Source organism: Bactrocera oleae, chromosome 6 (assembly GCF_042242935.1).
Source record: "Bactrocera oleae isolate idBacOlea1 chromosome 6, idBacOlea1, whole genome shotgun sequence".
NCBI classification, from domain to species: Eukaryota; Metazoa; Arthropoda; class Insecta; order Diptera; family Tephritidae; genus Bactrocera; species Bactrocera oleae.
In genome coordinates this window covers 55,357,751-55,382,681 of record NC_091540.1, presented here as the reverse complement: position 1 = coordinate 55,382,681, position 24,931 = coordinate 55,357,751, and the positions used below count along the sequence as shown (strand labels likewise).

At 35.9% G+C, this 24,931-nt stretch overlaps 4 protein-coding genes across 6 annotated transcripts in view; 2 read left to right on the top strand and 2 right to left on the bottom strand.

The window, feature by feature from the left end:
• Positions 1-18,867, top strand: part of p130CAS (Serine_rich_CAS and FAT-like_CAS_C domain-containing protein p130CAS) — a 93,739-nt gene extending 74,872 nt beyond the window's left edge. For 2 of the 3 annotated variants that reach the window (XM_014237281.3, XM_036361681.2), the window contains exons 4-5: positions 15,704-16,476; positions 16,540-18,867. In XM_014237281.3, the coding sequence (XP_014092756.3) occupies positions 15,704-16,476; positions 16,540-17,650 (1,884 nt within the window). In that variant the 3' untranslated portion in view covers positions 17,651-18,867. Of the gene's footprint in view, positions 1-15,126; positions 15,329-15,703; positions 16,477-16,539 lie in introns of those variants that run through there. The other variant, XM_036361689.2, reaches the window with a different exon arrangement.
• On the bottom strand, positions 18,504-21,599 carry Mkp (MAP kinase-specific phosphatase). Its single transcript, XM_014241671.3, has 2 exons — positions 20,991-21,599; positions 18,504-18,849 (listed from the first exon to the last, which is right to left on the bottom strand). Exon 1 carries the CDS (start codon positions 21,597-21,599, stop codon positions 20,997-20,999), a length of 603 nt encoding a protein of 200 aa, XP_014097146.3. The 3' UTR covers positions 18,504-18,849; positions 20,991-20,996.
• LOC106622481 (tRNA pseudouridine synthase-like 1) lies at positions 21,571-22,871 on the bottom strand. The gene is made up of 5 exons (XM_014241670.3): positions 22,758-22,871; positions 22,557-22,685; positions 22,164-22,478; positions 21,853-22,111; positions 21,571-21,795 (listed from the first exon to the last, which is right to left on the bottom strand). Exons 1-5 carry the CDS (start codon positions 22,802-22,804, stop codon positions 21,571-21,573), a joined length of 975 nt encoding a protein of 324 aa, XP_014097145.1. The 5' UTR covers positions 22,805-22,871.
• A 250-nt stretch (positions 22,872-23,121) lies between these two features.
• Positions 23,122-24,914, top strand: Mtch (Mitochondrial carrier homolog 1). Its single transcript, XM_014241672.3, has 5 exons — positions 23,122-23,474; positions 23,562-23,733; positions 23,788-24,106; positions 24,173-24,351; positions 24,428-24,914. Exons 1-5 carry the CDS (start codon positions 23,249-23,251, stop codon positions 24,510-24,512), a joined length of 981 nt encoding a protein of 326 aa, XP_014097147.2. The 5' UTR covers positions 23,122-23,248; the 3' UTR covers positions 24,513-24,914.
• Positions 24,915-24,931: the final 17 nt, after the last annotated feature.

Below are 24,931 nucleotides of genomic sequence, written 5' to 3'. Positions count from 1 at the left end.
CCGCCGATCAGCGATATAGGAGAGTGCAAAAAAAACTAATTTTTTGTACAATTTGGAAATGTAAATGCGCTTGCGGGGCACTATGTAATTGAAAATTAAAACCTGATTTGCATACACTTCACTGTAAATAGCAAAAACAGTTAAATAAAAAATAGTGCTTGGTCATTGCACCCGCCTTGGTGTGGGCGCAAAATCGTATAATTTATTATTCAAAACAATTTTTTAATTAAATAATTATACCCTCAACATGTTAAATTATGTTTGATCACCGTGACAAGTTGAGCAGATTTGACCATGTTCGTCTGTCTGCTCGTATATACGCAAACTAGTACCTCAGTTTTCGCGATATCAATCTGAAATTTTGCACACGTCTTTTTCTTACCAAAAAGGCGACCTATCAAAATCAAATCCTTGCATGGAAAGCACATTAATTTGTGAAGGGTATTAGAGCTTCAGTGCAACCAAATCGACAAGCTAATCACGCTTGAAATCTATAATACACCCACTATCTGTTTACCTATCAAAACATTGTCTACAACAACCCCTCCATACAAATAGACTTTCGCAACCGCCTTGCAATTGCAAATCGATAAAATGTTACTTTCCCTTTCTCCAATAAAATACAAATCAAATGCAAAATGTTTAAAAAAAAGTGAAAAACTCAGTAGCGAGCGCAACGCTAAAAAAACAAGTGAAAAACTCACCAATGAAAATTATAGTCTCATAAAAGTTTCTACTCAATATCAGAAATCATCAATCTGAAAATCACATAAAGCTCATTCAGGCACGTAAATTCATTTCACTAAACATACACATACTTATACACACAAATATACATACATACGTACGTACTAGCCCCACCGAGAAAAGCGGCAACCCCTTGATGCCACTCGGCCACCAGCGCTCGTGCAATTGCAGTTAACCAGCACGAAATCATAAAAATAATAACAATCAAGCACACACACACACACACATAAACAACTGTAAATGAAAAAGTTGAGTGTCCAAAATTTGTTGTACGCCTGTAGCAGCCAAACGTGTGCAACAGCAGCAGCGGCGACGGCGGTGAGTGGAGCAGCCGGTGCCACACAGCTTTTTCTACGAGCTTGGAACTCGTAAAATAATCGTACTGACTAACGGCTCGTGGCTGTGTCCGCGTATTTCGCTTTTACTTGCAGCGCAGCGGTCAACAAATATGCAAGATTTACAGTTTTAGTAATATCTGTCCATATGTACGCCGAGTGTAATAAAATGTGACTTTAATTTCTTTAAAATCGCATAAAATTCAAAAAGATGTCAGACATATTCAAACAGGTTCCGTATACCATACAGCTTTCATAGGAGGGAAAATTGAGTTATGAGTTTTACTCGCCACTTTTTTCATTCTAATTTTACCGAAATTGACAATACTGAAACTATATCTCTCTCTCCGATTACACCTCTCTCAATAAATGCACCATATTATCACATGTTTAGCTGCATGGTTTACTAAAGAGAGTTTAGTGAAATTAGTGCGATTAACTAGTGATTTTATCAACTCAACTCGATATTTTGTCGAATTTGCAATTCAGGGTAGTATTGATTCATTATTGATGATATGATTGATGATGATTGATCTCGATTCTATACTTATCTCCTTAGAGAGAATTCCGAATTCAAATAAAATAAAGATAAACTGATAGTTAAGTTGGTACCAGAATTGCTTATTTTATATATGATACCGTTATGCTGCCACCATTTAATTTTTCGTACTCCTTCTTCTGGTTCTGGTGCCCATCTGATCCCTTTGCTTCTATAGTATTGATTTGTGAGAGAGTTGACTGTAGACACTTCTTATGTTTATAATCAGCAAGCATCTAATTTAATGGCTATTTTGGTGTTTATCAAATATGGAGTTTACTCTAAAAATATACATTGCGCCTGGTGTTTGATTTCATATATTTCACATCTCTTTGCTATCTACAGTCTTGTTTTGTGAACTAAAGTGTATTCTTCTTATACTTATAATTACGATAAACTCGCGTTTATTGGACATTTTGGTGTTTATAATGTTCAAATCACTCACAAACACGGAGTTTACTATCAAACAATATTTCTTTTCATTCGCCTTAAACACAACTTCTTGGTGTTTATGTAGATACAAGCGTGTTTTGAAATTTTGGTCTTATTGTTCAAAATTTTCGCAATACAGTTGACTTTTGCGACAGTTTACCAAATTATAAATGAAAGAGTGTCAAATTCAGTCAGAGTTAGTAACGGGATAGTTGATCAACCATAGTCACACTACCTAAAATTAGAGTTTGTTTCGCAAGATTAAAGTTTCATAATCTGATACAAACTGGGGTATAACTTTGAAGGCGAAGCTTAAAAAGTAGATACTCTAATGTATGCGAAGCTAACATCAGCAGTGAAGTCCGTTTCAATTTAAGATGATATAAAAGAAAACAAATTCGCTACTCACTTTTGGCCGCTTGCTTCTGGGTCCAAATATCGAAAGCGGTCAAAAAGTCTTAGTGAGTATTTTAAAGCTGTTATATAAGGTTGGAAGGTATCTCCCTTTCGCTTTTTTGTCTTTTGAATTTCGCGGCTATGTACAAAGCGCTACAGAGCTCGTATCTGGCAACACTATACATAATTTGAAAGGTCTTGACATAACCTACAAAACAACGCTATGCATGATTAGTTTGGATATTGCGTTCAACAGTTATAGACGTGTAAACATGGAGTTCACTAACGCCGAAATTCGCGCTATTTTAAAGTTTTCCTTCGTTAAAGGCAAATCCGCTAGAGAAACGTTCCGTGAGATTAATGGTGTTTTGGGGGATGGTACTCTATCACTTCGAACCGCGGAGGAATGGTTTCGACGATTCAGAGCCGGTGAAAACGACACCATGGATAAGCCAGGATCAATGGATCCAATGGATCACATACGACAATATCAAGCAAAAACGGTCGTGGTCAAAGGCCGGTGAATCGTCCTAAACAGTGGCCAAGCCGGGATTGACGGCCAGGAAGGTTTTGCTGTGTGTTTGGTGGGATTGGAAGGGAATCATCCACTATGAGCTGCTCCCATATTCAAGCTGCTCCTTCGCAAATAAGGAGGGGGACTTCTACGAGGAAGGTATTATGAAGTTGCCGTCTAGATGGAAACAGATCATCGAACAAAACGGCGCATATTTTAACTAAATCCGATCACTGTAACAGTTTTTATAAAGTATTGAATGAAGAGCAAAAAAGCGGAAGGGAGATACCTTCCAACCTTATATATAGCGTTGTACTCGGTGTTTAGTCATTAGGAAAATCAATAAGTATCAAGTGATAGGTCGATCAAATAGGTTCAGCAACACTTTAAATTAATGTGCATTTTCTAGCTTTATAAGTGGAGATTACAAAGATTTAAATCACTCTCTGAGTACTTTAATGTGTAAAATTGACAGTGTGTTAGGAAAGTTTGGTTTCGAAAATCGTTAAACCTTTGAATATTTTGGATGAAAAACCTAAACGAATTATTAAGATCGTTTAGGGATTCATAAGAAACTTTTAACATATAAATATCATTAAAATAGTTTGCTATACATATAATGTATACAAATAAATATTGTATTATTTTAATATATGAAGCGTGGGCCTTTTTCCCGATTGTGTTATTTATATACCTATATTAGGTTTGCCAGAAGAAAACTTCGGTGACGTTTTAAAGTATATGTATAAAGATCAGCGTGACGAGCTGAATTCGTCTCTCAAATCATCTACCAGACTTTATATACCCTCAGTTCTTGAGATAACGATCTGAAATTGTGAAACCACCGGTATCGGATCACAATAAGATATACATATATGCCATATAAACTAATCGATCAAAATCAAGTTATTGTATGAAAAACTTTCTTATTTTACAAGATATTTTCAAGAAAAAATTATACGAAAAAATTGTTCAGATTAGACCACTAATACCGTATAGCTGACACTCAAACTGATTGATCAAAATCAAGATAAAGATCTTTTTATACACGTTTATGCTATAAAAAAGGAATCTGTCAAGGATATTATACATATATTTTATTTTTTAAGAATTTTTGCTTAATAACTATTGCATTATCCGAACCATTGCACTCTTAACCTTGTGCCTTTTTGTTGTTTTCCTACACATATGCCACATAAGTACCTGTTGCACAGATAAAATCGCATTACAAAAATAATAAAAATAAATCAACTCACGAAATCTTAGCGAAAAAATGAATTTGCATTTAACACGCAATCGAGTGCATTAAAAAAAATAACAACAACAAACACAAACAAACGAAATAGCAGTCGAATAGTCGAAAAATGCAACGCCCACCGCCACTTGAACGAAAAATGTGAATTTTCATTGAGGAAAAAATTATCATATGCATTATAGTGTCTGTGTGTACATATGTACATACGTGCTTGTATGTATTTATGTAATATTTCTATGAATTTCACGTTGAGTAAACGAAGTGACTGGCGGCGCGCGTTGGCCGAAAGGTGATAAAAAAACTGGTCAGAATAAAATGTAAAAATTTTCAGAATTTGGAGCGGAAATGTAAATTGAGTAATTGAGCGGCCCACACGCGTCAAAAAGCGATAAAACATGGAATGGCATAGCATGGCCTGGCATGCTTTTTTTAGGAAATGCATATTTTACAAAAACAAAATATTTTAATAATAAAAATAAAAGCTTTTTATGGCAACGAAAATGCAGAGCAATTTAATAAAGAAATAAAAATCAATGGAAAAATAGATAAAGCCTTCTTATGTACCATATATTGGCGCATAGAGTGCCTGACGCCGTTATCGCTGCCGCTGCTGACCATTAATGCGTTGAGTGATATTTAACTTTATGGGCAAAACGATGCGAAGCAGTTGAGTTCCTTGAGCCCGCATATGGTTAGCGGCAGCTGGTGCAGCTTTTAAGAAATCAAAACAAATAGCAACAACAATAATAATAATAATAATAAAAACAACATGAGGCTGGCGCTAAATGGAGTGGTAGCAGTTACAGCTAGCAACATATTGGCTTACATGATAATGTCGTTTTTGTTGTTGTTGCTATTATAGCCGCTTGTCACAATGTGTTGAGGTTGCGACGCGTCAAAGTACTGCTGCTGCTGCTGTTGAACTACCGAATGATGATGTTGCTGACCGCAGGCGGTGATGTTGCCACTGCTGTAACTGTATTCTACACAAATAGGAATGTGTATGTGTGCCCATGTGCGTCTTACAATTGGCCATTTTCTTGTTGTTGCCTAAAAATGTCCAAGCTTTAACCAAATGCAGACGCGCTGCCGCAATAACTTGTACGAGTAAGGTACAGTGGCCATTTGCCAGCCCACATCTGTACCATATGTAGTATATGTTATAAAGGGTGTTTTTTTTTTGGATAAGTGGTTTTCAAAAAGAAATAAAACTCTCATAATTTTATGTTATGGCCAAGAATTTAGCCTTATTATAGAAATAAATGTTTACCTTTATGTTTTAAAAATAACTTCTGGCAAGTGATCGAAGCGGCTGGATGGAATAAATTCCAACCTAGAGGCCAAATTTTCGACCACTTTTTGTAGCAATTCGAGCCGTTTGTTAGCAATAACGCGCTGAATACTCTCTTCCAAGGCGTCGCTCGTCTCGGGCTTATCTGCGTAGACAAGTGACTTGACATAACCCCACAAAAAATAGTCCAGCGGTGTTAAATCGCACGATCTTGTAGGCCACGCCACCCATAGAGTACATCAACGTACCCATTCAAGCAAAAGTGAGTTGGAAATCGAGATCGGTGTGCCCCTCGTTTTGGGCCCATTCACCGAACGTGCAACGCGTTTGATGGTCTTTCGGCTTCAATTCTTGCACGAGTTGGATTTTATAAGTCCGCGAACCAAAATTCTTCCGCAAAATCTTTCAAAAGGTGATTGGGTACAGCTCCAATTGTTGCGCGCGATGGCGAATGCACTCATTCGGGTCTTTTTTTATACTCTGTTCCACAGCAGCAATAGCGACTTCGGTGCGCAGTGTGCGGCGTCGCTGAGGATGCGGATTATCGACTAGAGTAAACGTGGTGGGAAGTCCACCCATGATTGCTGGAATTATCGACTCTGCTGGACGGTTATATCGATCGAATATTGGTAACAAATTTGCAGGATCTGCAAACGTTGCACCGTAGTAAATCAGTTCACTATGAAATGCTCAAACCAAACTGAGTAAGTAATCAAGAAAACCACACGTCTAAAAAAAAAACACCCATTACATGTATGCATGTATGTAAGTATGTGTTGAAATAGATATTTGTAAATGTTGCTTAACGCCATTGCGCAGCAGCAGCCCATTTGAAGAATACTCGTAATATATTTTACGGACTTATGAGTGCGCAGTTGGCAATAACGGCCAGAAGCAACAACAACAACAGCAAAGCAATAACTTCAACAGCGAAAACAGCTAAACACAGCAGCAGCAAGTAACAACTTCTTTTTCCACTGAAATGTGTGTATTTTGACATGAGTCCATTGTATCGTGTGGCATGATGCTTGTTGCACGCTCCGCCACCGGCTTTCCGCGCAACCTCCCATAAGCACTATACCACCACACTATACTAAACTATATATGGCCGCTAGCTCGCCAGACCATTTGGCATGATGGCCTCTCCGCTATTTCGTTTACTCGTACGTCGGTCCGTCCGGACGTTTCTGCTAGCTGCTCGGCTTCGACGTGCAGCTTGTTATGGACATGTGAGAGAAAATTTCGCCAAATCGGACGTGCGTGCTGCTTGAACCGACCGGCACATTATGGGAATGCGCGGGCTAATAGCATTGAGAAGGCCATAGCGGACAAATGGTGCATACATGCACACATATATAAACTCACACACATATCTACACTCATATATATGTATATGTGTATATGAAAGAAATGATTTGGCTTCGAATTGGTATAATATGATGGAAGAAAGAAATATGCTACAAAAACAACAACATGAAATACTAAAGCATAGTTCATCAGCTTAGCAAAAACAAAAATAACACAAAACCAACAACAACAGCAAAAGTTGGAATAAATATTTATTCAAGTGATTCTATGCTCGCTCTTTTTTTTTGGTGAAGTCGCGCTGTTGCAGCGTGCTGCGCCACAATACCCAAGTGTGCGTCGTTTATGGATCTTTCGTTACCTGAAGTCAAAATCTAAATTGAATACAGAAGCCTCATTAAAGCGAAAAAAAACAACTGCAATAAGGCAGTGTCTGTGGAATGTGCGCACAAACTAAAAAACTTCCTTTGGTTGCACAAAAAAAAAATATATTGCATTGCATTCATTAAAAAAAGAAAAAAATTATAAATAGGTGTAATACATTTCTAAGAACTCATGTTTGTATGTATGGGAAGCAAGAATTTAAGGAATGCCAAATTTTTTTATTGCAACAATTTGGTAAGTGTGCTGGTGAGTCAGCAACCGAAATTCAATCAGAACCTTTGAAACGTTCTAAGCACGTTTGAGACAAGCACGGAAAGTAACCTAATGCATGCATATGCATATTTTTATTGTATGTACATACATATGTATGGTATATACATATATTTCATAAAATCAAGCAACGTTCCGTCAGAATAAAGAATGATCTCTCCATACCGTTGAATACCAAACTAAAAGTGATTTTTTTTATCATGCGATTTCTTTGTTTTACACCACTAAATCGTAAGCATTACTTAATATTTTATAACTAAGTATGGTCGATCAGTTATATGGGCCTAAATAACCATCAATATTGACCGATGCTCTCAACCGGTTAACAGCTACCGCACTGTAGACGGAGCTTCGAAATTCTAAGACGATCTACCATAACTAGAGACTAGCTTTAGAACTAGAGCTTGCAGTTCAAATGTGAAGTACTCGCTTGACATTCAAAAGCATAATACTTAAAATCATCTTTTATTTGATCAAGAAAAGTGGATTTTTCTAAAATAAAATTAGGTTAGGTTAAGTTTTATGGTTGACCCACGTGATAAATGTCACATTTGGTCTGCTAAGACAACTTCTTTGAGAAACAGAAAACTTTTGAGGTTAAATCTTCCGTATCGATAAAGCGGCTTGAATTTTTCGCAAGGTTTGATGTCTAAAGTATTTCAGCCTTGATATCTTAATGGCGGTACCTTTAAGAATAAAGTATTGAGATGTTCGTCAACAATTTATTGTGGACGAAGATTTGTCACTCCTAAAACTAATGTAGTTGAAGTGTGGAAATTTTTCAATTTATCTTTTTCCAGATCTGGAGAGATTTTAATTGGATTAAAAAGTTAAACTAGTATTTTATTTAAAATTATTAAACTTAACAGCTGTCGAAAAGTGCTAAAGGTTCAAATAATTAGAGATTCACTTGTTATTTCTCATTATCGGAACCACATCTTTGTCGTTTATATTTGTAAGCAAAACAACTGTAAACCCCTATGAGTAAAGACACTAAATTTTTCTAAACTCGTCAGTTTCTCTCTAGTATTTTATAACTCTTCTTATAACAACGTTAAAACGATAAGTTTTTTGTAGAACCACTTTGATAAGAGCAGTTCGCTAGAAGCTTTGATATTTTCTCCGGGTCTTCTTCACATTTAATTTTGAAGCATAAAGTGCCTTGAATGGGACTGGTATATCTTTGAAAGTGATAAAGAAAATGGTCTTGAATAATGTTATCGAAATCGAACAAATTAATATAGTCGAAAAAATTAATGGTGTTGGGGCTTGCAGAAACGATTAAAATCAGAATAATATATTAAAAAGTATATTGTTTTTTACAAGCTCATAAAAACCAATTTTTTTTGTAAGAAAAATATAAAGATCTAAAATCGCACAAATGGGTTTGCTTCAGTTTTGGCTAATACTGCAGGTGTTCGCATTTTGTATTAAGCCTAGCCTTGTTTTAACTACTTTCTTCTGAAAAACCTGATTTTTTTAGTAACATTTTAAACTACAGAAACAAACACACAGCACACACTTTGGCAATTAAAATTAAATTTAGTGCTGTCTGCAACACTTCAACTTCCACTTTTCAACCTTTTCGAAATATAAGTTGCATGCAATTTTCTTTTTCTTTTTTGTCTTTTTATTTGTAAAAAGTATAAATAATACTATATACTTACGACTTTGAAGAAATGTGATGAGTTTGTGCTGTCTTCAAGTGAACAGAACATGGAAAGTAACACCGCACCCATTTCACTGCCCTCTCTATGACCCCTTTGTGGCCTAAATAAGTCATGAGCGCAATACGAATTCATATACTAGCGGATTTCAACAATAACAACACAAACAAACAAAAAAAAAACAAAAAAACAAATAGGCCACATACGTACATAGTTAACGAGGAATGAGTATGAGTAAAGATTGCCTGTAGGAAATATTTTGAGTTGGTAGACATATGCAGTGAACTAATTAAAGTTCGAGTTTCGGTCTATCAAAAAGTACTAGCTATTGATTCTTCTTTCGATTGTTTGTTTCGCCAAGAGTTCAACATTGCACTTCCCTGCAGGGTACATTTCTACTATATAGTTTAAATGTATACGTATAGTACACATGTACATAGCAGTTAAATACATAACAATAATAAGTAAATGTAATGATTCCAAAGTAACGGCCTGTAATAATATTATGACAAGAGCGAGCATTGAATATTAGATCTTGTGCCAACTCATGCTGATGACTATCGGAATCATTTATTTATATGTTGTGGAAGACGAATACATAGACAAAGAATGTTCGTATTCTTCAAAAGTGCTCCATATTTGCAAGAATATATAAATGTAAATATGCATGTGTGTGTATGTTCGTGGAATTGGTAAAACAATGAAATCGATTGTTCACCTTTGATGAGTAGCGGTTGGGTTGTTAATTGTTATTATTGTCTGATTTTGTTAGATATGGGCGTGAGTAAGACCTATAGTTCCATGTGGCACAAATTGAAAACTACATTAGTGTAATTATATCATGTGTCGTCTTCATTCTATATATCTATATATGTATATATAACTATATATGTAAGTGTGTATGTATGTAAGGTTGAGAAATTCGATCAGAAAATTGCATCATGTCCAAGTATAGTTTAAAGTTTCTCTTCGTATATTAAAGTAGAAGAGCTCACAAAGTAAAGAAGTTTTATGAATATAATGTTTTCAACAGAGATATTGTTTTAAAATAATGTTTTGAAGCTTTGGATTTGAGGTTTAGGTTTGGTAAAACTGCCCTATAATATTGTTGAGATACATTGGATACAATTTATATTACCAACATCGTTAAGAAGCGACCTAGTTCTTCACACAGCTATACATACAACACTTTTTCTATACTTATAGTATATGTTCTTTTATTTGAATACTCTCAAGATCAAACATGACCCGGACAAACTATCAGTCCGTAGTCAAATAGTGTGTCTTTGGCAGCTGTTTTTTCACTACGTTTGTCTGACGAGTATTTCCATGAAAAAAAAACAGATTAGATTTGATCTTAAGGTATTTCCTAATAATTCGAAAAAATACAAGGGTCGTACCTAACCTAAAAACGCGCGATACACTTGACTCAACGATGCTCCAACTTTTTTAATCCTTTCTCGTGGTCTGAAAAGTAGCCAATTCGACTCAAAATCAATCAAGAAATTGCTCAATAACACATGGGTTAAAAAGCCTCGGGCCTAACATAAAAGACACGGTTTTGGCTTAATAATTCGGTATAATAGAACCGTTTTGCTCTATTCCATGTAGTCGATATAGATCACAATTTGTTAATCCCAGAAAACGGTGGACATCATCTTTCCGGCAACTAGGACTGTCTACGCCTTCTTCGATGCAGGTTCGCTGGGTGAATTGAAGAGGCAGGTGTATTTATTTTTTCATTATGATCAAAAGAGATTTATCGAGAGAATTTTGTTCTAGAAGCAACTGGGACTGAGACATGGTACAACCCTGCTCCTTAGAAGTAATTGAATTAAGCCGTTGAGTTGTTGACAAATATGTAGGTATATGTATGATTATAGCTCTACCAGCCGACACGCTTAATCGGTCGAAAAAAATTCTAAACTCGCGAATAGACAACATACATATTATATTTATTTTTTCAATATGGTCTAAAAGGATTTACCGAGAGTTTTTGCTGTAGAAGCGACCGGGACTGAGCCATGGTACAACCCTGAGCCTTAGAAATAATAAAAGGTGTGAAAGGAAACTTTTGAGCTGTTGAGGAATACTAGCTGTGTTTTAGCAAAGAGGTTATTCTTCAAGACTTTTTTGAACAAAAGTTGTGGCACATCAATTAAAAGTTTCAATAAAAAAATATGCTGTGGTCCATTTCTAAAACAATTTAAGGATTTGGGGTAACAAATTTAGGTTTTATTTCTAAAATTATTTCGGAAGTTCAGAGTTTAAGCTAATGTATAAAACTGTGCAATAAACCTCAATGAATGAGGTTAAACTGATCGTGGTTTAAGTTTATTGGGCGAAATATGGACTTAGGTTTTTGAAAGACACTCACTTATAAAACCATCGATATACTCCGGTATATACCACTACAAAACAACTCCGTCTTCACAGTTTTATGGAATAATATATTAATATTATATTTAATGGGTTTAGGTTATGTAAAGTAAAAATAGTAAAATATTGCATGGCTTGTTAAAGCGAGAGATAATAAGCTATTTTAAGCATAAAATGTGACAACTTCTAGTAATAACAAAATATAGGAAGAGACTTGTCTGTGGCAGATCACCACGGAAGACTAATCTTATGAAAAAAATATAATATTTTCGCTCACCTAAATTGGAGTTTTTAATTGACTTTTATTTTGTTCAAAAACGATTTATAACAGATTTGGTATATCAACCATTGTTGTTGTTAATTAATACCTCTATGACAAAAAAATGTCAAAAACATATTTTGCAGCTGTGGCTCTTCACACAAGCCAACAAAATATTGTTTTTGGGCCGTTTACTTTGCAAGCAAACTACTTAATGGTGGCTTTCTTTACTTTGAAGTCGGCAATTAATTCGCTTATTGTTCTAACCTCTCTATTTACCCCTCGAATTGCGTCAACACATTTCGCTTTTTGCTTTCTCACCCCAGTTTCATTAGCCAGTCCTTCACTTGAGTGCAGATGTCGTTTGCATTGCATCATTGCAGGAATTTTATCGAATTCTATTGATCTTCAAATGGTTGTTTGTCTTTCGACCGGCAGGCAGGCAGACGGAGGCAGCCAGAGTGCCAAACAAAAACTGCAATCGCCTGCGGCCACTTTCCTCTTTTTCCAATTTTACGCTTTTACCTTTTACAGTTACTCCTGTGCGCTCCACAAATATGCACATGAGTATCGGAAATGGGTAGATAGATTTGTATGCTTAGCTCTTAGCAGCTGTTAGCCTCCGAGCATCTGCATGTAGCACTGAAATTTCTAATTGTATGTTGCATGTTGCAAGTATGTAGGTGTGTATGTACGACAATAACAATTTCCTTTTACTAAGCGCATTTCGAAATGAAAAGAAAGTCTGTTGGGAGTGGAATTTGACTCGTGTTACGCGTCAATTATTGCCGAACGAAATTACAAGTATTGACCGAATGCCAATGTAGAAGGGTGAGTGCAAAGGGGTGCTGACGCTCGAGTTTGTGGTTTACTAAAGTGGAACGGCACTGAATAGGTGCAATATCCTCACTTAGATACATATATTCTTTCATATATATTTTCTTATAAATGGTGTCAGGTAACAAAATAATATTTTTTTTAATTCAAATTTATTCATAATTGATAGAGATCACAAGATTCACGATTGTATAAAATATAATTTGGAACTTTTTCTTAGAAAACGAATACGAAATTAATTAATTAAAAGTTTAACAATATCATGATGTGATAATTGGGAGGAAGATTCACAAAAAAATAAGTAGAAATTATAAAAAAAAAATAAAAAAATAAAAAAAAAAGAAAATAAAAGAAATTAAAAAAGATAAAATAAATAAAAATAATGAAGTTAAAAAAAATATATAAAAAAAATGATTCAAAAACCAAATACAAAAATTTGTAAAGTGTTTTATCAATAATTTTTAGTTGCTCAAAAGCAAGAACGAATTTCTACTTTTTTGCACCTTTTTGGAAACTAACCTCAACTTACTGAAACTAACCTCATTTCTTGTATACTTTTATGAGTATTCCAAAACTAACCCCACTTTAATAATTTTTATTTTAAATTTGTAGCGCTTCAATCTTGAAAACTTAATATTGAAGGTCTAATAATTAATAAATTAAAGTCTTGGCTTAGGCACACCAGAAAAAGTTAAATTTTTTTACTTTTGGTCACTATTTGAAATTAACCCCACTCTTCTGAAAGTAGCTTCAGTTCTTTGAATATTTGTTATGCTTTTTCCTTATCGAAATTGTTGTGAGCCTATCTGTTTAGTAACCATTTAAGATTTGTATCACTTCAGTTGTAAAAAATGGTCCATATACAACCTTGGATTGGAAGTCCAGCTATATTTTTCGCCTAGACGCTATAAAGATATAGAGAAAATTGAATTTTCACTTTTTTAGTAATACCGAAACCAATGGGAATCCAAAGCAAACCTAACGGTAACTAAGGAGGAAACACCTCTCGTCTGCAGTCAGAAGGTCAGGTCAGGTTATATTAACCAAATAGGGAGCATTCCGAAGAAGTGTATTTGAAAGATTGGTGATTTTTGCACATAAAATAATGTTTAAGGCGACTGTGTCTACAGAAAACAAAGGACAACATAATCAGACTTTAACTTTATAACTTAGAAGTAGAAGAATTTGGAATATCATGTTTCAAGAACGAGTCTGCATTCCCGATTAAGATGATGGTTACATCGAATTTTCGAAAAGAAAATAAGAGATTGTCTATAGGACATATACCATATTACAATACCGAGGTTTCGAGAAAGCTTTAGGTTAGATGACCACTTGATGCAATAAGATCACCAATCAATAACAACAAGGACATTTTTGGTTTATATACTTTTTTACTACTGTGGCCAAAGTGAGGAGAAACAACAAGGAGTGAGAGAATCGGTATTTGAAGCTCATCTGTGAAATAACATGATTACAGGAAGAGCTCCACAGCCCCTAAAATACCAAACTCAAAGAGTACTGAAATATTAAGATTAAATTAGAAGGAAACCAACGACGAAACATCAGCAAAATGTTGACTGAAACGGTGATCGAAGTCTTTAACTACGAGGTTATACTAATCTCAAACTTAAATTACTCCTTGCCTTAATTAATTTAGCAGCAAGCATATTCTCAGTGTTTTAAAAAATATAATATATGAAGAGGGTATCCCAACATAACCTAAATCAAATATTTGGAGATGTTAATGGAGGGAGCTAGGTTACTAAAGGTGAAAGCAAGTTAAGTTCAGTACTGTTTGTGTTTCTATGATTTCTCAAATGAAATAGAAAAAAATCGAAAAATATTGCATATATTCAGAAACCTTCAGAGTTTTCCAAGTTGCTCACTTGCAACAAACAAGGTTTCGGTACAATAGATTAAGAGCAAAACAAAAACTTTAATTTGCTTTAAAAAAAGCTAAAGCTAACAATAATTAAAAAGCACTTAGCAAGCTCAGTTACAATTAGAAACAAAGTGATTTATACGCTTTTAAGGAAGCACACACATTTCCCGCACATCCTACAGCACCTACCGGCACAAAAACACACTCGAATGCACATAATGCCAACTCCCACTCTTGCATGACTTTATGCACCTTTGTTGCGCCACAGCGCTCCACAGCACAAAGGGTTTGGCTACGCCCCGACGTGACTTAATGGCAAAGAACGTGTGCCTTAAAAGCCGCCAAGTACGCCAACCAAAGGGATTAACCGGCTGGGAGGACCATACACTTGCCTTACCTTGGCAGTGACATGAATTGCGCGCTGTTATTGCAACACAATATGGTACATATCTGTAGTGGAGTATAGGCCAGGCAGGTCCTTGCACCGAGCGCAACAAATATTCAGCGCCTAACGCGCGCAGCGCCATCTAGCAGCGCCTTGAAAGTAGCGCATGCGCTAAAACGACAGCTAAGGACTTGCTTGTTATTTACTTGTGCAACGGTTTGTTGGACCAACAATGCGACAGTAGTGATTGGGGCGCGTTGCTGTTCGTGATTGTAGACGAAAGGCGCTCGAGAAAGCAGTAAATTTTTGGAGAATTTTAGTTTTTCTCAGCAAAAATGAAAGCGGTTTAGTGTTAAGTGTAGCATTTTTTACAAGGAATTTTATACTTTTTGTAATTTTGATAATACATATCGATAATACATTAGACGGAAATTATGTAACTCTTTGAGGTAAGTTAGAAAAGCAAGCGTTTACGGTATTATTTGAAGTTTGTATGGCGTATTTGTGGCACCTTGAATCGCTTAAAGGCTTGAAGTGTGTGTACGTGTGTGTGTGTGTGTAGAAAATCGATAAGAAGAGTTGTTTTTTACGCTGCTACACCTTGCCGTCTTCTACGTTCCCGTTATTTATGGGATAAGGATACACAGCGGATGTGGCGCCTGAGTAGGTGAGCGTGAGAGTCGGTCAATGCTTGTGCGGCATGCACTTTCTATGCACACTTATGTATATATGTATATATCCGGTTATCTTTTACAAATACAATACATTTCCGTTAACATAATTAATGCTTTTTCTTTCCGTTCTGCTTGCGTCTCCTTCACCAGGTAATAACACCGCAGCGTTACGGTGATGTTTACATCTACAACTGTCCGACACCAGCAACCCCTTACAGTCGGCACAGTCAGCCAAGTCAACAGTTACAACAACAACAACAACAACTATATAGCAACCAAAGTATATATCAGAACATCGGCATGATGTCGGCGACGGCGGCCAATGGCAGCGGTAACGGCAGCGAGTTCGAGACCTACGATACACCAAAACCGGCCACACCAGTCAATTACGATTGCCCCAAGAATGTGTGTCGCACACCAACTCAATTGCGCTTCGGCGACACGACGCTGCACAACATGAAGGGGTGCTCGACACCCATACAAGAGGAGTCCTACGATGTGCCGCGTCCACTGAACACGCTCATTCAGCAGCAGCACACTTTGACGCCAAGCAGCTCCAATTCCTCGTTACTCACCAGCGACAGCTTGAGTTTATCCTTCTCGTCGTCGAATCGCTCGTCGTTGGCGAATATGCCCGACTATGATGTGCCGCGTCGCAATCCATTGCCGGTGCGTGCCGTACAACAGCAACAGCAACAGCTTTTGCTGCAACAACGCCAAACGCCGACGCCAGGCGTAAACGGTAATTGTGCGGCTTACGACTTTCCATTGCCGTCGAATCTGAGCACACCGTTGGCGGAGAAGTCGTCGCCCAACGCCACGTTAATGGCTGCCGCGGCCAGCAAGGAGCTGCCGCTGGAATTGTCCTCGGCGCTGTATACGCTGGATAAATTGCAATTCGAGGCCAAGACCGCAATCACAAAGTGAGTAGCACAAACTTTTTAGTGACTACATACGACATTTATTAATAATTTCACTTTTTTTAGATTGCTCTCCTTTGTCACGCCGAGTTGGCGGCAGCGCGAGAAACTGGAACCGGTGCTGATGGATGTTAAATTGACGGCGGTACGTTTGCGCACCGCTCTGCATGATCTCAGCGAGTTTGGCGAAGGCGCGCTGGGCAATGCGACACGCTCCGAAGATCGCAATTTGGCGTTGAAGCTGCGACCGCATGTGCGCGCACTGCGTGATGCCGACAAGCTAATACACGATACCACAGAGACGCTGGACGCGCAAGGTTGGGCCATCGAACAACTGATGCGCAGCGAAGAGAAATTCAAAATCAATAATAAACCGCCCGATAGTCTCGATCAGCTAATTGCATGCGCGCAAACGCTCACCGAAGATGTGCGTCAAACCACCTCGTTCATACACGGCAACGCGTCGCTGCTGTTCAAACGCAGTCTGAGCGAGTGCGGCGCTGATGAGGAGGAGAGCGCGAAGTGCGCTGGCACCACACAAGCGCCACAAACGCCTAATCGCGGCAGTTCCGAATGGGTGGAAGACTACGATTATGTTTCCTTTGAATCGAAAGATGCGGCAGCGAAAAAGAACTCAGCGCTGCGCGAAGCAATACCGGCCAATTTGAAGAAAAATTTCGACACTGTCATAAAAGCGGCAGAAACAACCGTTATGGCCGCGTCAAATGCACCAACAACGAACACCAACACAAAGAAGCCAGAATTAACCGTTAAAGATAAGAAATTGGTATGCTATTATGCCGTGCAAATATCTACACATATGGGTAATCTACAGCAAGCGATCGACTCCTTCCTGGAGACTGTCGAGAAAAATCAGCCGCCGAAATTCTTTATTGCCTATGGCAAATTTGTTGTGGTGAGCGCGCACAATCTGGTCACCATTGGCGATATAGTGCATCGCAATATCTCCAAGCTCGAGCTGCGGGAGAAGATTTTACGCTGTACAGACGCGCTCTCGGAGGCGCTCAAGACGTGCGTGCAAAAGTCCAAAAAGGCAGCGGCGCAATTTCCCAGCGTTACGGCGGTACAAGAGATGGTGGACTCTGTGGTAGATATAAGTCACCTGGCGGCGGATCTCAAAGTGGCCATGCTGCAGGCCGTGCAGCTGAGTTTATAAGTCGGCTTGCGGTCGAATGACCGCCAGTTATTGTTTGTCAAAGGCTTCCAAAGTCTTCCACAAGTTGGCATAAATCCCAGTACTGCTTAGAGAGGGGAAGATTTTTCTACAAAATCGCAGCTAAGATAACTACTTAATACATAGTGAATGTGCTTCAATGCTTTATGCTTCCAGCAACAATTTATATACGTATACATATATAATGAAGTTATAGCATATAACGGTAATTTTTAGCACAAACATTACATAATCAAACGCAGCTGACTGCTAGGCAAAGCGTGCCGACATAATCAAAAGCCAAATTCTTGTCGTTTAAAGGGAAATTCTTAAACGGTATTGCAATAATAATAAATACATACATACCTATATACAAACATAGATACATAAATTGACAACTATTGGAAGAGAAGTTTGTTTTAATTTAGAAAATGTGTCCAACGAACGAAACGGACTGCATTTCTAATAACAACAGTAACAGCGAAAACATTGGAGCGTGTTTCCATATACTTATTTATATGTAGATTTACACGCTTGTGTATGTATTTTAGTAACTTTAATTTAATATTTAATTTTTAATGTGATATTTTAAGATTGTTTAAGCGATTATTAACTTAATTGCAAAATTTCTAAAAGTACACGTGTGTTTACTTGTTATTACAATATAAATCTATACATAAATACACACATACATATGTATGTACATTGTACATGTAAACATATGCATCTAAAGCTTAACTTATTTAATTTGTTGTACATATTTCTTTACCGTTGTAACATATCCTTCTTAAATTATGTATTACACCCCGTAAGTACCGTTGTAAATTAAATTTTCATACTTTTAATTTGAGTTAAGTTATTTTTTTTTGCTTTTTTTTTTTTTGCTCTAAAAGCTCGTGGAAGTGCTTAAGTAAACAAGTGTGTCATAACATTGTACATTTTGTATTTCCTAACCGAAACGCATAACCGAAACGTTGGCGTACACACATTTCGACATAGTCAAAAAATCTTTAAGATTAACATTATTAAGCATTTATTTTAAATTATTACAACACTATATATATAAATATATATATATATATACATTATATTTCATAAATTGTATGTATTCCTATGTTAGTGAAGAAAACGAACGATACAAGTCGGCTTGGTATCCTATTGTACCTCTTGTAGAAGGGAGGAAATTATAAAATTCAATAAATCTAAATGTAGAAAAGAAATGCAATTTATTTTATATGTATAAAGCGGCTTCTACAGATGACACTCGGTTCTAGGTAAGCAAAATAGGCAAGAGTTTGGACAAGGGAGTTACTTCAAAAACAAAACCCAAAAAAATAAATAAATAAACAAATAAAAATAAAATTTAAAAAAATAAATAAATAAAAATAAAATTAAAATTAAAAAAAAAAAATTTAAATTAAATACAATCAAAAAAAAAATTTTTGAAATAAAAAATAATCAAAAAAAAATTTTTGAAATAAAAAATAATCAAAAAAAAATTTTTTTTAAATAAAAAAAATAATCAAAAAAAAAAATTTTTTTAAATAAAAAAAGTAATCAAAAAAAAATTTTTTTAAATAAAAAAATAATCAAAAGAAAATAAATTAATAAAAATAAAATTAAAAAAAAAAAATAAATAAATAAAAAAAAAATTAAAAAATAAATAAATAAGAATAAAATGTAAAAAAAAATAAATAAATTTAAAAAATATTTTTTAAATGAAAAATAATCAAAAAAAATTTTTTTAAATAAAAAATAATCAAAAAATAAAATTGTTTAAAGTAAAAAAAAATAATCAAAATAAAAATCAAAAAAAAACGAACATTTGACTGCACTAATAAGTATAATACCCGTCACAAATAATAAGTTTTCATACAAGAACTTGATTTAGAATTTTGAAATAAAAAAAAAAATAAAAAAAAAAAATAAAAAAAAAAATTTTTAATAAAATATAATCAAAAAAAATTTTTTTTAAATAAAAAAATATTCAAAAAATACATAAATAAATAAAAATAAAATTATTATATTACGCGGTTCGAGAACAAAAACATATATTAATCTTTGAAATTCGCTTTATTGTTTTTCAAAAAATTCTTCATTAAGATCTATACTATTTTGCATAAGTTTAAAGCAATTTTCGAAGCCTTTTGCTACTATGACTATTGAGGTATCGTCAAAACCTGCGTTCTGGACCCATTAACCGCCTCTTCAGGTGTCGAAAAACGTTGACCGCTTAGTTTATTTTTTAGGTACGGGAATAGAAAGAAGCCATTCGTTCCCAAATCAAGACTGTGGGGTGGATGACTCATCAAATCGATGTTTTGAGTGCTCAAAATGCAGTTGTTTCAGTCGATGTGTGAAAGTTCACATTGTCGTGGTGAAAAGTTATCATTCTTCGGCTTTCCTGATTTCCTGAAATACAACTGTCAAACAAATGGTTGTGTATCCCTCAGAATTTACTGTTCTTATAATAATAACCCAACGATTACCCTCTTCCCGCCCAACCGACGCGAGGGTAATAAAGTCCTTTTAATTTTGAAATGTGAGTCAGATAAGTCAAATGTGCAGGAATGAGAATTAAAATCATGACATATACGGTGGAATGGCGAATAGTGTATGGGGGGTAGACTTTAAAAAAAAAAAAAATCAGTGAACCATTTGCTTGGAAGTGCTTCGTACGCGACCAACTTTTGGTGGATTTGTTTCATCTGGAAACACCCATACAGTCGACTACTGTTGACTTTCCGGCGCGTAAATCCACGATCTATCATCCGTCACGATATCATAGACGTGTTTCGAAGCGTTGCCTTCGTATTTTTTTTTAACATTTAATAAATTCACGAGGAGAGTAGGGGAAGTGAAGTGGAGCGTTAGCGACCAAACCTTAAATATGAAAATACTAACTAAGCGCAAAAATGCGATCTCGAGATAAACTAGTAAACATAAGTGTCTACAGAAGAAGAACGACCTCCCTTTTACTAGGTGCAACGTGTTTCTTCTATATTGCCATGCTTAGAGTACAGTTATCTCTTAAAATTTAGAACTATAGCCTGGGTTAAAGGAAGGTTCAATATGCTCTAAAGACAGCGCTACAAGCACAGGCAACTAACTCTTACATAAAATAGAAAGGAAAATATATATTCATACGAGTTAAGGCTCGCGCAGTCTTCACTCTTTTGAGCAATACACAATCGACTCAGTCTATCTAGCTTCCAGCTTTTGAAATATGCAAGAGAATACCTTAAAAAATTACACAATTTCAATTCAATTAGATTCCAAATATGACTACTAATCTACTTACTAAACTACCACTACACTACCGTTATTAGATAAAATTACTTACATAGAACTACACTTCGTCTAATTTTAGTTTCTTTAACTGCTTAATAAATCCTACATTTGGTTGTATACATTCGCGTTTTGACTTTACTAACGCATAGGCATCGTCAAACAGCATACCACGCACTAATATTAAATAAGCAATAACAATGCTGGCCGCGCGCGAAACACCAGCATTACAATGCACTAGCACACGACCGCGCGACGATTCTGCGTCGTTGATGAATTGATTTGCCGCTGGAATGACACGCTCTAGAAGTACCGTTTCGGGCAAATCGAGACATGGCAAAAATTTGGTCTGCACTTTGTCACCAACTAAGCGTGGTGTCTCAATACCAACGCTTAAAATATGTGTTAGTTTATATGCACTTATATTTTCACTATTAACAGCATCTTGTGAGCCCAAATAGAGGAAATCGGCTAGAATACATGCTGGTATGGTATCTGGTTTTGTATCAACTACAAAACCATAAGACTGTTCTTTTAGATGTTGTATAGGTGTTGAGGTAGTTGTATTTGCTTCGATAAAACGTTTGCCACTTGTTGTGGTTACAATGGTTTTGGTGGATTTTAAAGCCATGCGTTTAGTTTTCAGCTGCTGTAGGAAACTCATTTTCATTGACTATATTAGGCAGCTTTAAATCTTTTTCATCGTAGTGCACACGACAAAGATAGAGACCAAATGGTGGTGAGAGCAATATGCGATGGTCCCAAGAGTTTTTCGATGGGATCGTTAGCATTTGATATACACATTGTTCATCGATGTGCCCGGTAGCAACCGATATCAATGTGCCAACAATGCGTCGCACCTATATTAAAATAACTGTGATTACTTTGTTATTAAAATTAAATAAAATTACACTAACTTGTTTGTACAGAAATGCTTTAGCTTTAAACTCAATTTCCCAATAATCGTATATATTCTCTGCCAGTTCAGCATTTGCGCCGATCGCACTAGACTTTCCAGGTTTCACAATTATTTCATCGATTGTGCGTACTGTGTATCTAGGATGATCACGTGTAGGGCTCTGTTGACGACTGACACTCATAAAAGTGCGAAAATCGTGTAAACCAAGAAACATTCGTGTCACCTCACGCAATCGTTCTATATCAAATCTACCGTTTCTACAATGTAAATTAGTTAATTTTAATTTCGAAGTAATTGTTTCAAACATACTGTAGAAAAAGACAACGGTCTAGTTCTTCCACCGGTATGAAAGCTTTAAAGTTTTCATTTTTTGGACGATCGGTATCAGTAATACCATTTTTGGCCACTGCAAAACGATACAAGTATGTGCGTCCACGTGCATGATAGCGACTGTGGAAAGTGTTCGGAACTTGTTGGGTGCTCAATACTCGTATTGGCAATGCATTTTTAAGAAGCATACGGTTTAAAATGCTGGTGATGTTAGCAGGTTCATAGGGTTCCGCATTATGACGCTCCAAGTCTATGTGAAGCGTTGAATGTAATGCATGCACACCAGCGTCAGTGCTACAAGAAAGTCAAACAATTAAAAATTAAGGAAATATGCAATATATATGTATTTGGAATACAAATATGCCAACTTACCGACTTGAAAGCACGGTTTGGATTTCGTTTTTGGGATGCAACGCCCGACAAACCAATTCAATGCAGCCTTGTATAGTTTTTGTATCCACTTGGGATTCCGCAGCTTTATTAATCGTTTTCTGTATACCACTGGCAAAATTAGTAAACACATTTTATTTTTAAAGCGTTGCTAAATAATATATTATAAAATAAAACAATTACCGGAAATTTGTACCTATATATGAGATGTTTAACAAGTAGCGGTACATTTTGGCGGCTTGATTGACTTAACACACACATGTGCATGCCTGTTGCATAAACAAAAACTCCTAACAGCTGATCATCAACATGTTCGATATTTGATCAAAAAGATTTTTAAATATACTTAATTGTCACAAAATTTTATTGATAAAATGTGATCGTTTGTTGTCACTAATACTAAGCACTATTTTACAAGATTTGTAGAAATTTATTAATAAATTTAAAAAATTTGCGCCTTAGTGGCACCCGGTGTCTAATAGTAAAGTTCAACATTCCGAAACTAAAACGAACAAAGACACTCAGCTGTCAATTTTTTTCATAACCTGTCAATTCGTTTTACTGATATTCGGAGTAAAGTCTATAGCAGCCGGCTGTTCCATAATATCAAAATAGGCGCTGCCGGGTTGAAAATTACCGTGAAACTTAAAGATTAGCACAAAACTCATAGAATCATGGCAACATTAGATTCCACATTCGTTAAAATAAATGACAATGACGAAAATAAAGAAGTGAATGAATGGATTCGTTTTGGAATGCGACTAGCAGTTAGCGCTGCACTACACCCATTTGAATATTCAAAGGTGCTTATCCAGTTAGGCTATGAACCCATACCAGCACGTCCCGGCACATCCCTCTTGGGAAAACCAATTATGGTGCTGCCCAATATCTTTCAGTACGGTTAGTGAAACAACAGCAAGAACAAAAATTATAAAATGACATTCGAGTGATTTGCGTCATAATGCCCATGCTTACATTTCTTTATAGCTGGATACATCAGGAAAATAGATGGTTTCTATGGCTGTTATCGTGGTCTTGCGCCCAAATTAGTAGGTTCTATTGTTAGCATGATTTTCAGTGAAAAAATTGCGGATAGGGTGGGCCTTCCAGCAATCGATGATAATGATAAGGATGAAAATGACCTCACCGATGAAGAACTGTAAGTTACATACACATTAAAAACATACGTTTAATGTCATTTTTGTATTTGCAGTTATGTACAGTTTAAGGTGAACCTAAAGCGCGATGTTGTGTTGAGCGTATCGGGGATAATTGTCTCGCATCCATTTCATGTGATTTCACTGCGTATGATGGCACAATTTATTGGACGAGAAACTCTTTATCAATCAATATTTGGTTCCATTAAAGAAATTTATAAAACTGAAGGTGTTTTAGGATTTTTTTCCGGTTTAGTTCCCAAGCTGCTTTGTGATGTAGTGTGTCTGGTGCTCACAAGTACCACGGTATTCGTGCTAAACAAATATCTTATCAAAGACAAAATTGGAAGACAGTATAATGCCGGCTTTGTACAAGTACGTACGATTATATATATTTTTATTAAAAACTTTTGATATAAGTATGCTTATTTTTTCATGTAGTTTGCTTTCTCAAGCGTTTTGTATCCGTTCCAAGTGGTTTCTTCATGCATGTCTGTGACAGGCTCACGCTTAATGGCTGGCCGCCCGCCAGTGATGCCTGAATACAAAAACTGGGTTGATTGTTGGAATGACTTACAAGCGCGTGGCGAGCTTAAGCGCGGCACGTCATTGTTTTGGCGGTAAACACTAAATCTAGTTAATGATAATCTATATGTATTAATAAATTATCTGTTATTTTGTGAATTTTGCTTACAGTTCTGTTGGTGGCTCATCAAAGATTGCTAGTGCTGGAAGGCGCGCGGATTTTGCGCCCCTCCCAACGATTGCAAAATATCAATAAGCCAAATCATTGCAGTATTTCGAACAACGATGCATTTTGAAATATAAATTTCACTGTTGACTATCAACACATTTACAAGATTATTAGATATCCAACAAAAGCATTTTGGAAATATTTTTTTTTTTTTGATAATGAGAAGCTGTTGAAAATCACAAGCCGGTTGGACGGTAGCATGTTGCAGCCTATTATTGTTTTTATTTTATTTTTTAAATTAAATTAATGTAAACTGTCTATAGCCTCTAACTGTGGATTGTAAATTAAATTAAATGAACTTAGTTCGTTAATTTTTCAATATTTGTGAATTTCTGTTTGCAACTGAGCGAAAAACAAAGCGATAAGCCAATTCAAAGGTATTCCGCCTCAGTTTGAACTGAAATAAAATTGCTTCTGTTTTGTTTTTAATATCTTTTGTTGTTTAT